Source organism: Syngnathoides biaculeatus, chromosome 6 (assembly GCF_019802595.1).
Source record: "Syngnathoides biaculeatus isolate LvHL_M chromosome 6, ASM1980259v1, whole genome shotgun sequence".
Lineage (NCBI taxonomy): Eukaryota > Metazoa > Chordata > Actinopteri > Syngnathiformes > Syngnathidae > Syngnathoides > Syngnathoides biaculeatus.
Window position 1 is genome coordinate 26,888,748 of NC_084645.1, and position 15,921 is coordinate 26,904,668.

At 43.9% G+C, this 15,921-nt stretch overlaps 1 protein-coding gene across 4 annotated transcripts in view; it reads right to left on the minus strand.

Annotated features, from left to right (window-relative positions):
• Positions 1-4,950: 4,950 nt before the first annotated feature.
• Positions 4,951-15,921, minus strand: part of tmem117 (transmembrane protein 117) — a 46,847-nt gene continuing 35,876 nt past the window's right edge. For all 4 annotated transcript variants that reach the window (XM_061821641.1, XM_061821639.1, XM_061821640.1 and 1 more), the window contains exons 7-8: positions 12,249-12,378; positions 4,951-7,897 (exon numbers count right to left, since the gene is read on the minus strand). In XM_061821641.1, coding sequence (XP_061677625.1) covers positions 7,176-7,897; positions 12,249-12,378 — 852 coding nt within the window. In that variant the 3' untranslated portion in view covers positions 4,951-7,175. The remainder of the gene's footprint in view (positions 7,898-12,248; positions 12,379-15,921) is intronic.

The window sequence follows — 15,921 nt, forward strand, 5'->3', positions numbered from 1 at the left end:
TGGTCGCCAGCCAATCGCAGGGCACATCGAGACAAACAGCCGCACTCACAATCACACCTTGGGGCAATTTAGAGTGTCCAATTAATGTCACATGTTTTTGGGATGTGGCAGGAAACCAGAGTACCCGGAGAAAACCCACACAGGCACGGGGAGAACACGCAAACTGTATACAGGTGGGGCCGGGATCGAACCTGGGACCTCAGAACTGTGAGGCCAACGCTTTAGCAGCTGCTTCACCGTGCCGCCCTCATGCTATGTTTTCAAATACAATTTACATTTTTTTTCCCCCGTTTAATTTTTCACCAGTTACCTGTTTTCATTTTTTCTTTCTCCAGCGACACCCGGAGATCGACAAAAGATCACAACGTAAACACGGTGTAAAAATGTACAAATGTATTGGTTGAGCAGACACTTTGAATACATCCAGCAAACAATGACAGTTTTTCATCCCCTTTGAAAAGAAAATGTTTTTTTACTTTAGCAACACGTAACACAAAATGAACACTTGTAGGACAGCGACGTCTTAATAGGGTCCTTTCATGTTTAAATTACACGACCGAGCGCTTCCAGAACATTATGGGAAACGCATCCAACGGCTTTCACCCCGTGGCTGCGCGCGCACGCACGCGGAATGAAAAATGTATAAGCTCTTATGTTAAATCAAATGTGATTTAAATACAGGATGCACACAATGGCCGACTTAAATGCTCATTTGAAACCTGTGCAATCAAAGAAAGTGCTCAGAATATTCCGGAATGTCCGGCCAAAAAGCCGCAACTTCTTTCACGCGCTTTCAACCCTGCGGTTTATGCAGTGATGCGGATAATTTGTGCATTTTTTCTAACGCCCGCAAGGGGGCACTCGAGCGGAAAAGATAAAGTGAGATTGGTGGAATATATGTGACCAAGAAGTGACTTTTACCGGTCTGGCCCGGTTAGTGCTGCGCTAGCGTCTTACTGCTATGTCTGTCATTTTTACCAGTATATATTCTTTTAACCGGCCCTGTTAGCGCGACGCTAGTGCTAGCTTTTGAGTTGGCGTGGCACTAGTGTTAGCCTGGCGCTAGCATTAGTGTTTGTGTTAGCGTGGCACTAATGTTAACGTTTGGGTTGGCGTGGCAGCACTAGCATTAGCACGGCGGTGCTAGCGTTAAACTCTCTCTGTACTGTCTTACTTTGTAAATATCTCTTCAGATTCTTGCTAAAATCTGTACCAAAATTTAAAATTGTCAGATTTAATAAATACTAATGTTGGGATATTGAAAGCATTTTTTTTTTAAACACATCCCTCTTTACAGTGTCCTGAAGAATAGTATAACTGTTATCTTGATCTGTTCTCCAAAGTAGTTTTTCCTATAAACCTGTAAGCCCCGACTTTTTTCACACACTTTCAACCCTGTGGTTTATACGGTGATGCGACTAATTTGTGCATTTTTTCTAACGCCCGCAAGGGGGCACTCGAGCGGAAAAGATAAGTGAGATTGGTGGAATATATGTGACCAAGAAGTGACTTTTACCGGTCTGGCCCGGTTAGTGCTGCGCTAGCGTCTTACTGCTATGTCTGTCATTTTTACCAGTATATATTCTTTTAACCGGCCCTGTTAGCGCGACGCTAGTGCTAGCTTTTGAGTTGGCGTGGCACTAGTGTTAGCCTGGCGCTAGCATTAGTGTTTGTGTTAGCGTGGCACTAATGTTAACGTTTGGGTTGGCGTGGCAGCACTAGCATTAGCACGGCGGTGCTAGCGTTAAACCTCTCTGTACTGTCTTACTTTGTAAATATCTCTTCAGATTCTTGCTAAAATCTGTACCAAAATTTAAAATTGTCAGATTTAATAAATACTAATGTTGGGATATTGAAAGCATTTTTTTTTTAAACACATCCCTCTTTACAGTGTCCTGAAGAATAGTATAACTGTTATCTTGATCTGTTCTCCAAAGTAGTTTTTCCTATAAACCTGTAAGCCCCGACTTTTTTCACACACTTTCAACCCTGTGGTTTATACGGTGATGCGACTAATTTGTGCATTTTTTCTAACGCCCGCAAGGGGGCACTCGAGCGGAAAAGATAAAGTGAGATTGGTGGAATATATGTGACCAAGAAGTGACTTTTACCGGTCTGGCCCGGTTAGTGCTGCGCTAGCGTCTTACTGCTATGTCTGTCATTTTTACCAGTATATATTCTTTTAACCGGCCCTGTTAGCGCGACGCTAGTGCTAGCTTTTGAGTTGGCGTGGCACTAGTGTTAGCCTGGCGCTAGCATTAGTGTTTGTGTTAGCGTGGCACTAATGTTAACGTTTGGGTTGGCGTGGCAGCACTAGCATTAGCACGGCGGTGCTAGCGTTAAACTCTCTCTGTACTGTCTTACTTTGTAAATATCTCTTCAGATTCTTGCTAAAATCTGTACCAAAATTTAAAATTGTCAGGTTTAATAAATACTAATGTTGGGATATTGAAAGCATTTTTTTTTTAAACACATCCCTCTTTACAGTGTCCTGAAGAATAGTATAACTGTTATCTTGATCTGTTCTCCAAAGTAGTTTTTCCTATAAACCTGTAAGCCGCGACTTTTTTCACACACTTTCAACCCTGTGGTTTATACGGTGATGCGACTAATTTGTGCATTTTTTACTAACGGCCGCAAGGGGGCACTAGAGGAGAAAAGGTAAAAAGTGAGACCGGGAAGTGACTTTTACCGGTCCGGCCCTGTTAACGCTGCGCTCGCGTGTTACTGCCGTGTCTCTGATTTTTACAGGTATATATTTTTTAAACCGGCCTTGTTAGTGCGGCGGCGCTAGCATTAGTGCAAAGCTAGTGCTAGCGTTTGCGCGACACTAGCATTAGCGCAGCGCTAGCATTAGTGTTAGCACAGCACTAGTGTTGGCCCGGCGCTAGCGTTAGCTTTTGGTTAGCGTGGCGGCACTAGCATTAGCAAGGCGGCGCTTGCGTTAAACTCTCTTTACCGTCTTTCTTTGTAAATATCTCTTCTGAACCTTGCTGAAATATGTACCAAAATTTAATAAATACTGATGTTGGGATATTGAAAGCATTTTTTTTTTAAACAAATCCCTCTTTAGTGTCTTGAGTCAACGTGTACCTTGATCTTTGTTTTCCAAAGTAGTTTCTGTAATTTCTATAACCCTATAAGCCGTGACTTTTTTCACGCGCTTTCAAACCTGCGGTTTATGCGGCGATGCGGCTAATTTGTGCATTTTTTTCCCAACGGCCGCAAGGGGGCACTCGAGCGGAAAAGGTAAGAGTCAGACAGGTGGAATGTGTGCCGAGGAAGTGACTTTTACCGGTCTGACCCTGTTAGCGCTGTGCTAGCGTGTTACTGCCACGTCTCACTTAGCACGGCGCTAGCATTTGGGTTATTGGGGTGCTCACATTAGCATTAGTGTTTGCGTTAGTGTGGCGCTAGCATTAGTGCGCCGCTAGCCTTAGCATTAGTGCAGTGGAGCTTGCGTTAAACTGTGTACCGTCTTTTTGTAAATCTCGTTTCAATCTGGGCACTTGCAGTTTTTACACAGCTGCGGCGTATGCATGTACCAAATGGTATTTCCTTTACAAATGTATTCGATGAGGCTTGTAACCAGGTGCGCTCTGGAGGCCGCCGGGAATTACGGTACTCGACTGGTAAATATCAAATTCAGAACGATTATGAAACTCCGTCTACACAGCCAAGGTCGGTATTTTAATCAGATGGGTTCATATTCCTTTAAGTGCTTCAATGTTTATTGATGTATTCTTTTATGTTTTGGCTCCTTTTAAAAGTCAAACGCATTCCGGAATATTACGGTGAGTATCTCATAATTTGGATGAATGCAAAGCCCAATCCGATTATTGCACTTGTGTCTGTGAGTCATACGTCTGTGATTCAATTAGAGTGTGAGGTCGTCACAAACACACGGGGGAGAAATACGGGGACGTTTTATAAATATGAATCTTAGTTTATGAAAGACAGTACTTTATAGAAATTAATGTACATCTACATAAGACGAGAACGGGGACAAAAAAGCAGCCATTTTGGAACATTGCGGCACACACAATGCTATGCTTTCATGGAGGTTGGCATCGAGATGCAAATGGCAAAGAGTTCACGCGACAAAATAAGTGCGTATTTTGAAAAGCTTTTATCTGGAGTAAATAATGTGATGAAATTTTTAGAAATGTAATTTTTTGGGTTTAGGTTATAAATAGTAATGTAACAATATAGAACTGTAAATGTTGAATGTAACTACATTTTTCTTTTTAAAAAAAGAAAAAAGTCATATTCTTACCATTGTTCCATTTCACTTGTCACTCAGAACACTCGCATCTGAAATCATCCTTCCCAACTGAAAAGAATGGAAATACCAATAATCTGTTTCAACATTCAAAAAAAAAACAAAAAACTTTTGGAATGTCTCTCTCAACTAAAATAATCAATATGATTACACTTTAAATACTATAAAATATAAAGAATGAACTAGTTTTAGCTGCATTTTTTTTGGCTTCTGTTCAATGGACATTGTACGCTCCTTCTGGTGTGTCACATTGGCCACCTGGGGCAGTACAACAGTGCGATAGTGCTACTCTACATGGAGACAAGTCTCAGCTCCTCAGTAGTATTAACTATTCTTCGCAGAGGATAAATAATATATCCCGGTAAGTTGTGTATATTATCTGCCTACGTGTGTTGCTCCACCATTTGTGCGCTAACACTGAAACGAACGCAACTCATTAGCCAGTCAACGGCATTTCACACTGCGGGTTAGCAAGCTAGCAGAAGTTAAGGCAAAGTCATGTGCTTGTTTTCAAGTTTGACAGTCAGCTCCAAGCCTCTTGTTCACTATGTGCCAGACTCCCACTTGTAAAGTTCAAACGCTCATATATATATATATATATATTTTTTTTTTGCTTATCTCAGAAAACTTGCAGCTGAAGGCATCATCGTAATTTGTTAGGTGCTGGCTACAATTAAACCTCGAGATTTATGACTTGAGTGAACTTTTGCCACCCCCGTAGATTCACGTTAAATCCACAATTTTGGGACCTGAAGGCAACACTTTATGTAGACACTTAAAATGAGCTTTTTATGATACTTTAGTTTGCTAGTATATCTGACAAAAATGCACAATTACTAAACGTTATTAGCATTTTCAAAGTTTGAAAGTCTTTCATTGTAAAAAAAAAAAAAAAAAATGTGTAAAAAGTCAAATTTATAGCATCGAGACTTCTCAGGCACAAATATTCTTTCTATGGAAGTAAATTAGTGCCACAAGGATTTGAATATGAAATGCCACAGAAAACGGGATTTGAAATTGAAATGTAAAGTGATCACATTTTCAATAGTTGCTAAAACTCGCTGTCTGAAATTCACTGTGCCACAGGGCAAGGTTACTTCAAGTCAGAACCGAACACCCAGCCAATCGCAGTGACGGTTTCTTAGTCAGGTGACGTCACATGCTAAGAAAGCGTAACTGCAATTGGCTGGCTGTTTGTTTGGCCTGAAGTAACCCTGCCTGGTGGCACAGACGGTGAATTTCAGACAGCGAATTGTAGCCGGTCGAATTGTTAACATTGAAAGGTTACACTAAAATACAATAATTGAAAATGTGATCACTTTTTATATTTCAAATTCAAATCCTAGAGGCACTAATTTACTGCCATACCTTTCTGCTTATAACAAGCAACAATGCAAAGCAAACGTTTGAGTGCCAAAAACTTTTGGCTATGCTGATGTAGAAAGTCTTCATCGATTGGTGGATCTTCATTTCAGTGTATCCGTATTTTATTTCAGAGTGAGAACTGAGCAAAATCTTCTTGTTGGGGTCGGCCGACGCCTTTCAAAGGTGTTTTTGGTCAAGATTAACAAAAGAATCTTGCAGGGGGGTCCTTGGGTAACAGCGATGTAACCTATGTTGTTCCACGTGGTGTGGTCGATCACTACTACGCAAAGGCAGTACAGTGAACCCCGCCTATTCCTGGTTCCTTTTCATAATTTTTTTCCGTGGATCGAATCCTCAACTAATCACAAATGTACTTATGTACATTTACGTACATGTACATACATATATATATGTACGCTTCTGTAATGCCTGAGGATGCCACAAAATGGCACCGATGCCGTGGCTAATAGGTGGTGTCAAGGAGAGAACCTGTAGCTCAGTGGTTCGAGCATTGGTTTGGTAAACCAGGGGTTGTGAGTTTGTTTCTCACTGGGGGGCCTCTACTCCCTGAGAGGGGCTGCGTCAGGAAGGCCGTCGGGTGTAAAAACCGTGCCAAATGAATAAGAGCGTTCATCTGAGATGTCACACTGTGGTGATGAAAAACCCCCAAAAAATGGTGTCAGGGATGTTGTTTTGACTGTGAGAAAAAGAACAGGGTATGTTTAGCCTGGGTTGTTAATGGAAATCAAGGAGAGTCTTCGTTGTATTTTTACGTTTTTGTTGCTGAGTTACTGTTAAAAAGTCTCAGCTGACGCGATTGCTACTTCTTCAGGTTCGGAAGTGACGTCATACATGCTAGCTTCCAAATACATGAAATAATCTGTAAATTATTTACTTTTATTGAGGTGTTTAAATGATTAATGTGGGGAACTATGAACCCTTCCATAGGTTATAATAGCAGTTTTCTTTGCTGTTCACGGCACAACAGTCCTTTCCTCCAGTTGAAAAGCGAGGTTTACGACAGTCAAGTCAAAGGCCTGGTTCAGATTCAGAAAATCTGGACCACAAAAAATGATCCTTGTGCGCATATTTTTACACCGTTACGTGAATTTCAAAATGCCGTTATGACTGGGGTGTTCTAATCCGAGGACCCCCTGTACTGTACTCTGGTGACAGCTAAGAGATGAACTTGGTATCAAAGTGTGCTTAAGACAACTGTAAAGGGTCATAAATACTACAAGTGGAATATCTTCAAGTAGTACGTAGCGATGGAGGTTTAGATTTGCGAAGTGTATGAAATGTCAAGGCACGACTGTCGCTGAGGTGCGACCAACGGGACCTGAGACCAGTGGCAATCGGGGAAAAGCCCTCGGTTAAAAGGCACTGAATTCTGGAAATGTCAAAAATTTCCCAGCAAGCACCGTGCCAAAGTCTTGTCTGGAAAGATCTAACGAAACGGTTTAGCTTTGACAAGAAGGCGTTAAGAAAATCCACGCAGAACGGCTGACGCGGCTCGCTGATTCGCAGGTCACGGCGACTCCGTCCGGACGTCTTCTGAGACGTCCGGTTTCTCGGGCGGCTCGTCGTCCTGACTGACACCGAGCCACATGAGGAACGGGGCGTCTTGAGAGGCGTCCGGTTCCTCGGGGGGCTCCGCGTCGATCGCGACGCCGGGCTGCGCCTCTCGGGTTTCCGGAGAGTCGGTCGAGCTGGCCGCCGAGTGATCTCCGTCCGCCGAGTGCGGCGCGGACGTTCCCGAACGCTCGAGGCCGTCGGGCGCGCCGAAATCTTGCGTTTCCTCGGGGGAGGGGGCCATCTCGTTATATTCTGTCGGCGACTTCCTCATCATCCTCTCGTAGCTCTTGTCTTGGTCTTCCTCCAAAGTCTTTGTTTTCTCGAACCGACCCAGCCGCCAGATGAAGAAGCCGAAGGCGAGGAAGGCCACCAGGCTGGGGATGAACGCCAGCCACTTGATCTTCATGCTGGCCCCGATGTAGCGGCTGTGCATAAACAAGTCCTGCTTGACGTAGGCCCGGTTGGTGCTCGGGTCCACGTTGGCGGAGCGCCACTCGAAAGTCAGCGTGCTGCGGTTGAACTTCTTGAGCGTGTCTGGCTTCCCCACGGTGAAGATCGCCTTTTTGGGCCCCACGTACTGGCCGTACTCGTACGGTTGGTAGAAGATCTGGTTCTTCCACATGTTCAGGTCCAAAATCATCACCAGGAAGATGATGCCGTAGTTGAACCACTTACCTGCGCGGGGAGACACAGGTAAGTCCTTGAACAGCTCGTTGGCACGTTGGCAAATCTCAAGCACACCATAAAACAAGGATAACATAAAAACTGGATACACGCGTTAATTACATACCTTTTACCATCGAGTGGACGAGCTTTTGATTACGTTACTGGCAGAGAGTGAGTTGCAAAAAAATGAAGAACCCTTTTGAATGGCCTTGATTTCTGCGTAAAAAGAGCTCATAAGTGTCTGATCTTCATGTATGTCCCAACAAACGCTAAACACGGTTCAGACACTTTTGTTTTCATGATTCTATAGGCTAGACTAAACTTTCACAACGCATGGTAGTAAAAGTATGGAAACCCCAAGGCGAATAACGCCGGCATCACTCGCATGATTTGCTTGGCATGATATTTTTCAATACATTTTTTTTTTTAATCCAGGCTCAGATCCCACAGTGGGATTCACACCGCCACATACCACCACGCCAACAATGTAATTTGGTAAAAACGAGTGGTTCAAAATTGTTAAAACAAATGGTTCGAATACTATTTCCCCTCTGCACTGTCAAATTTACATTTTTTCTCATCAATAACAAAAAAAAAACAACAAACATGGAACGATATAATTGACCCCTCCGTACAGGACACTTAACCACGCCTCCTGAAGTGACGTCACGCCACGTGCGCTGACGTAAGACAAACAGTAAAAATGGCAAATACAATACAATACATTCTTAACTGAGAGAGACGCCATGCTTCTGATTTCATTCAATCATTCACACGGAGCAATGTTATGCTACCGGAGAATGTCTCATTCATTTATACGAGACGTGGATTAAAAATCAAATTTAGGGCATATCTTCGTGCAAACACAGTCTGGTTAACTTTCGGCCGCGAGCCAGCAAGAAATCGATACGTTTGTGCAGTCCGATCATCGCTAAATATCGCTCAACAAAGAATTAAGTGTGGCAATCGTTCACACGTAGCAATGTTATGCTAGCGGAGAACGTCTCATTCATTTATACGAGACGTGTATTAAAAATCAAATTTAGGGCATATCTTCGTGCAAACACAGTCTGGTTAAGCTTCGGCCGCGAGCCAGCAAGAAATCGATACGTTTGTGCAGTCTGATCATCGCTAAATATCGCTCAACAAAGAATAAGTGTGTCAATCGTTCACACGCAGCAGTGTTATGCTAGCGAAGAACTTCGAATTCATTTATACGAGACATGTATTGAAAATCAAATATAGGGCATACCTTCGTGCAAACATATGTGTTCCGCTTGATATTAGATGGATTCAGTTGATGATGCGGTCTTCCACAAAGTTTGATCCATCGAAGACATTTTTCGTACTGGGTCTTCGGTTTTGGAAAGGGTACGAATCGAACTCCACCAACTAGCCTTTCAGGATACCCGGCGTCACTATTACAAAGTCCGTGACTACACTTCTTAACCATATTTTTTGTTAAATAACCCAAATACGCGATAAAACGCTAACTAAACCTATACTGGACCATGCAATGTTGTCTGAGAAAATGGTGGGAGCAAAAACGGGCTTTGGTCTATGCAGATTTCTGGCCTATGATTGGTCAGTGACGCGGATTGCGCAATATCCACCGAGGGGTCAATTGAGTGGTATTAGTTTACTGTTGTGACTTTCATAAAGGTCAGGCCACACTTATGAACAATTTATGTGAAAATGCAGGTGATTCCAAAGGGTTAACATTTGTTCTTGCAACTTTAGGTACTGAGGAAGTGACTTTTACCGGTCCTGATCTGTTAGCGCTATACTCGCTTTTTACTGCCGTGTCTCAGTGATTACCAGTGTTTTTTTTAAACCGAGCAGAGTGCTAGCGTTAGCACTAGCGCGGCGGCACTAGCGTTAAATCTCTGTGTACCGTCTCTCTTTGTAAATATGTCGTGTTTCAATGTGGGCTCTGTCGCTCCGTATGCCGGGAACTACGGTATTTGTTGTACAGGAATAATTTGCAGACCAATGGACTGAAATTTAAAAATTTCCCACGGCACACTAATCATCAACGACATCGACACTGGATGGGAGGTTGACGTCGACGTGCTACTTTGCAAACTTCCGGAACCGGACGCGACCAGATCGTGAACAGGATCAGACAACTGACACTCATTGCTCGCAGACCTTTATGTCGAAAGGCATTGCGCAGACATTGTACTAAAGAGGCAAGCCGCAATGAGTGCCAAAATCCATACTTTGGACAATGTCCCGCTTACTCGGTTGCGGGCTAAAAGCGACAGCCTGTTTTCCATCGCTAACACTGAAAAGAAACGCACAAGCTGTCACATGTATTTATCACAAATACTCCCTCTCCTCTCTATATAGAATATAAATATAAGTAAGGCACTAGAGAGGCAGGCACCCATTTTTTGGACCTCTACAGTGTCTTCTAAAGAGATCATCAGATTAGCCCCGCTGAGCGATGGGCAGGCAGACGTCTCCCACGTAGACGGGGGATCTCGTCACCTCCGTGCGGTCTGCTCCTAATGAGCTTTAAGGAAAACCAAATCACATCTGCACCAGGTCTAACAGATACGCATTTTGCCAAGGGCGGACAGGTGAATCACTAAGTGCTTGAAGCGTTTATTTAGCGGAAGACGCGACGGATTTAGCGTCTCGAGGTCACGAATGGAGAGACTGACAGGATGATTGAAAATAAGAACGAGTTCTCGAGAAATGTGAGCAATGGCGAGATAGTGCTTGCGGGAAATTTCCTAGCGAATCTAATGAACAGAAGCATGGAGGTTGTTTGGAATGGCAGGCAAAAACTCATTACACCGTAATTTCTGGCCTACAAGCCGCGACTTTTTTCACACACTTTACACCCTGCAGTTCATGATGCAGCTAATTTGTGCGTTTTTTCTATCGGCCGCAAGGGGCACTCGAGCGGAAAAGGTAAGAATGAGAGCGGTGGACTATATGTGCCGAGGAAGTGACTTTAGCGCTGTACTAGCATGTTGCTACTATGTTCCTGCCATGTCAATGATATTTACCAGTAAGTTTTATTTTAACCGGCCCTGTTAGCATTAGCGCTAGCACTAGCATTAGCACATTAGTACTAACTTTAGTGTGAGGCCAGCGTTAATGCTAGCGTGTTGCTGCTGTGTTCCTGGCATGTCTCAGTGATATTTACCGGTAAGTGTTATTTTAACCGGCCCTGTTAGCATTAGTGCTAGCATTAGTAGTATCTTTAGTGTGGGGCCAGCGTTAGCGCTAGCGTGTTGCTGCTGTGTTCCTCGCATGTCTCAGTGATATTTACCGGTAAGTTTTATTTTAACCGCCCCTGTTAGCATTAGCGCTAGCATTAGTACTAGCATCAGTGTGGGGCCAGCGTTAGCGCTACCGTGTTGCTGCTGTGTTCCTGGCATGTCTCAGTGATATTTACTGGTAGGTTTTATTTAGCATTAGCGCCACGCTAGTGGTAGCATCACACTAGTGTTAAATTCGTTCTGTGGAGTGTAATGTATAATAATTAATATAACTGTCTTCACAAAGTTTTACAGCCTGATAGTGAGCTTTTTGGCTCGCTTGCCTTTGCCCTTCTTAAGTACCGTTATTTCCAGCCCGTAAGTTGCGACTTTTTTTGTGCATTTTTTCTAATGGCCGCAAGGGGGCACTCAAACGGAAAAGGTAAGAGTGAGTCCGGTAGTATATATGTGCCGAGGAAGTGACTTTACCGGTCCGGCCCTGTTAGCGCTGTAGTAGCGTGTTACTGCCGTGTCTCGCTGATTTTTACCGGTAATATTTTTTTTTTTTTTTTTTTTTAACCGGCCCTATTAGTGCTCCGGTAGCGTTAGTGCTCCGCTAGCGTGTTCCTGCTCTGTTACTGGCGTATCACAGTGATATTTATCGGTAAGTTTTTTTAACTGGTCCTGTTAGCATTAGCGCTAGCTTTAGCATGGCACTAACGTTAGCACTAGCTAGCGTTAAACTCTCTGTGTACCATCTTTCTTTGTAAATATCTCGTGTTTCAATCTGGGTTTCAATGTGGACACTGTCGGCGTATGTGTGTACCAAATATCCTCTGTAGGCCGGGAATTACGGTATGTATTTATTAACTTTCATTGAATCTAAAGGAAACAACACCTGAGCTGTTATGCTGCATAAGGAAAACGAGTTACACCAAAACTGATTTGATAGTTTCACTACTCACAAAAGTTTCGGTATAGTCGGCTTTCTGATGACATTTTAGGGTGAACCTAAAGCGAACTAACATAACCTCGAACATGAAGCGGAGTTGCAAATAAATAAACGGACAGCAATAGAAACAATTCCCTTATGACGGAGCAACAGTGTCAGTCAAAAATATGAGGAAGGAGATAAGTCAACATACCTGTGATATGAATGTGGTACTCCTCTTTGATAATATTTCTGCAGAGGGGAAGCCTGAAATGCACCTGCGCAGTCGGCAAACCTGGCAGATTTATATCCAGGTTGCCCATGAAGTGAGGGAACTCCCAGTCCTGCGCTTGCACACAGACACACACACACACACATAGATCAAGTCAAGTGAAAAGTGACTTTTTAGTTGCTTGCGTTGTCGTTGCATTTACGGAGTACCTGCCCGCCCATCACGCATAACGATTAAAAAAAAAATGTAAATGTTTTCTTAATCTGACAAGTGTAATTCAAGAGTACGTAATTATTAGATGGTGATGAAATGATGAAACAATTGATTTAACGGTGCGTTTTAATAGTTTTATAGGATCAGCTTTATGCCTGCGGGATTTATTTCCAGAGAGGGAGGCTCGGACTCCTTATAACGACACAAAAAGTTTGTTACTCATTGCTTCAAAAAAAAATTTTACTCGAGAGGCCGATCAATAAATTGAAGATTGAGTCGACTTGCTTTGTCGCATACCGTTGATCTGCATGGCAACGGAAGCATCCACATGTATCATTTCTGTACCTTATAACGTGTAATAACATCCTCCATATAGAGAAAATCACATGTCCGGAAGCACATATAATAAAGACTGTAATGTGGAAAAAAATGTTTTTATTTCATCCATCCATTTTCTTAGCCGCTTATCCTCACAAGGGTCACAGAGAGTGTTGGAGCCTGAACCGGTTGCCGGCCAATCGCAGGGAACATCGAGAACCTCAACCACACCTAGGGGCAATTTTAAAGTGTCCAATTAATTTTGCGTGTTTTCGGGATGTGGGAGGAAACCGGAGTGCCCGGAGAAAACATGAAAACTTCACACAGGTCCGGGATTCAACCTGGGTCCTCAGAACTGTGAGGCCAACGCTTTCCAACTGCACCACCGGGCCGCCTAACAGAAAACTCCATCCATCCATTTTCCTAGCCGCTTATCCTCACAAGGGTCAATGCTGGAGACTATCCCAGCTGTCAACGGGCCGGAGGGGGGGCACACCCTGAACTGGTTGCCAGCCAATCGCAGGGCACATTGAGACAAACAGCCGCACTCAGAACCACACCTATGGGCAGCTTTAGACTGTCCAATTAATTTTGCATGTTTTCGGGATGCGGGAGGAAACTGGAGAGCCCGGAGAAAACCCACACAAGGCACGGGGAGAACATGCAAACTCCACATAGGTGGGGCTGGGATTGAACCCTGGACCTCAGAACTCTGAGGCCAAGGCTTTCCAACTGCGCCACCGTGCCGCCTAACGGAAGCATTCATCCATCTTCTTTGCCGCTTATCCTCACGAGGGTCACGGGAGTGCTGGTGCCCATCCCAACTGTCAACCGGCAGGAGGCGGGTTCCCCCTGAACTGGTTGCCAGCCAATCACAGGACACGTGGAGACAAACAGCCGCACTCACAATCACACCTATGGGCAATTTTAGAGTGTCCAATTAATGTTGCATGTTGTTTGGATGTGGGAGGAAACCGGAGAGCCCGGAGAAAACCCACGCAGGCACGGGAGAACATGCAAACTCCACACAGGGGGGTCCGGGATTGAACCCGGGACCTCAGAACCGTGAGGCCATCGCTTTACCAGCTGATGCACCCAAATGGAAGCAGTGCAGGGCATTTATTGGCCCACTCCTCTAATTATTTCAACGAGTTTTAAAAACGAGCTGTATCCTGACCAAAGAATGTCTGGAACTTTAAGACAACTGCTAGAAATTGGAAAAATAATAGTAGTAATAACAATAGTAATAATGATAACGCAATCTATAGTGATGGATGCAGCGAGACTTGCGCTAAAAGCAGAATAATGAACGGCTTTTCAATAGTTAATTGTTTTTTTAAATGCATTTAAATGACCGAACACAGTATTGCATTGTGATCACGTCTTCTTTTATTCATTGTTGTTAGTTAAGGGTTGAAAAAAAAAACATCCTGTACAGTTGAGTGGTCACAAAATATGTTTTTAAAAAAAGGCTTGGGCTTAAAGAGAGTAATGGAAACACTTCTCCTGACAAAGGTTGCCATAATTCCTGCATGAAGGGCTTTAATTAATCAAAACATGGTTTCGCTGATTGCTACAGCGAAAACCCGGACACTTTGGGTTTTATGGACCTAGAATTATTTCATATACCTGCACGCCCACTGCGTATTACTAGACTGACTTAATGCCACGGGGTGAGATTCACAAGGTGCTATAACAACTGCAACAAGCCATTAATGAAGTTCGCTCCTCAAGTCTGTGGTGCGGCGCTCCGCTGCTGGTTTCCACGCTAACGGCCGCGAGGATTAGCGAATATAAAGATGTGCGGCGCAAAGACGATCTGTGCAAATCGGGTCGAACTCGGGAGACCCGCTGCCAAGACTTAAAACCCGCGGCTGCAACCCCCCCCCCCCTCCCAAAGATATTAATTAAGCCCACCAGTCGTCTCGTGTGTGACGCGGCGGCCGCTGTCGTGCGCAGCGCTAACGAGCGTGGCATTTAAATGCGCTTCAGACACACACACCCAAAAAATAACAATGATAAAAAATGAGCAAAGTAAACGCGTATTGCCGTATTGACACGCACACACAAAAAGGACTTTTGACATTTCGCGTTGTAATTGCACATCCAAGTAGAAAAATAAAACCTGGCTCGGAGGCAGGAATCTCAACTAGATCGTTAATTAGCTTGAGAACAACAGCGCGCGCGTTTTCTCAGGAAGGATTAACTGCGCGTGAATCACGGCATCCTCGGCGGCAACGCGGGGACGTCCCATTGGTCAGCACGAGGGGGCGCGGTGACGATCTCCCCGGGGCAAGCCGGGTGAAGGAATGCTGCGGCTCGTCGGAGCCGAATGAGGAATTAATGATATTAAAATTGCCGTACCGGTGGCTATGCGAATTAGCATCCGGTTTAATAAGAAATTTGTTTGGGTCCTTCTGGTGTGCGGCGGAGTATTTCATAAAGAGCGCGTCCCCAGTTTGACCTAACTCACCAGCACAAGTTAGACAACGCGATGAAACAAACCACAGGAAGAAAGGAATTTATGATTTTCATTTGATCACATTTACTTGACTAAGAAGTTCAGTTGGTAGCCATTGAACCATTCATCAATTCCCTGAACCACGTGACCCCTAAAGGACGGGTGTCAAACTCATTTTTTCTCGCGGGCCACATTGTTGTTCCGGTTTCCCTCAGAGAGGGCCGTTATGACTGTGGAACAAAAATATTGAATCATCATATTTACACCATCAATTTATAAACTAGTTTTGGAATCATAAATCAAGGGTAATGTGTTTTTTCAATGATTCACGTTTGTAATATCTCAACTTTATCATTTATGACATATGACAGTTTGAAGTTTTGGTACAGATTTTTACAAGAATCATGGAAATTGACACTCTAGATTTGGCTTCGCGGACCACATGAAATCATGTGGCGGGCCATATCTGGCCCATGGGCGTTGAGTTTGACACCTGTGCTCTAAAGTGTCACGGATGTGCTACGGCCTACTCCGGCTGAATTTGGGCAAGAAACGGGCTAATTCCTGAACATGACGGCCAACTCGCAAGCGCATATAAACAAACAATTATCTCCGTGCGGATTCACACCTATGGACAATTTAGACTAGGGCAAAATTGTGTCA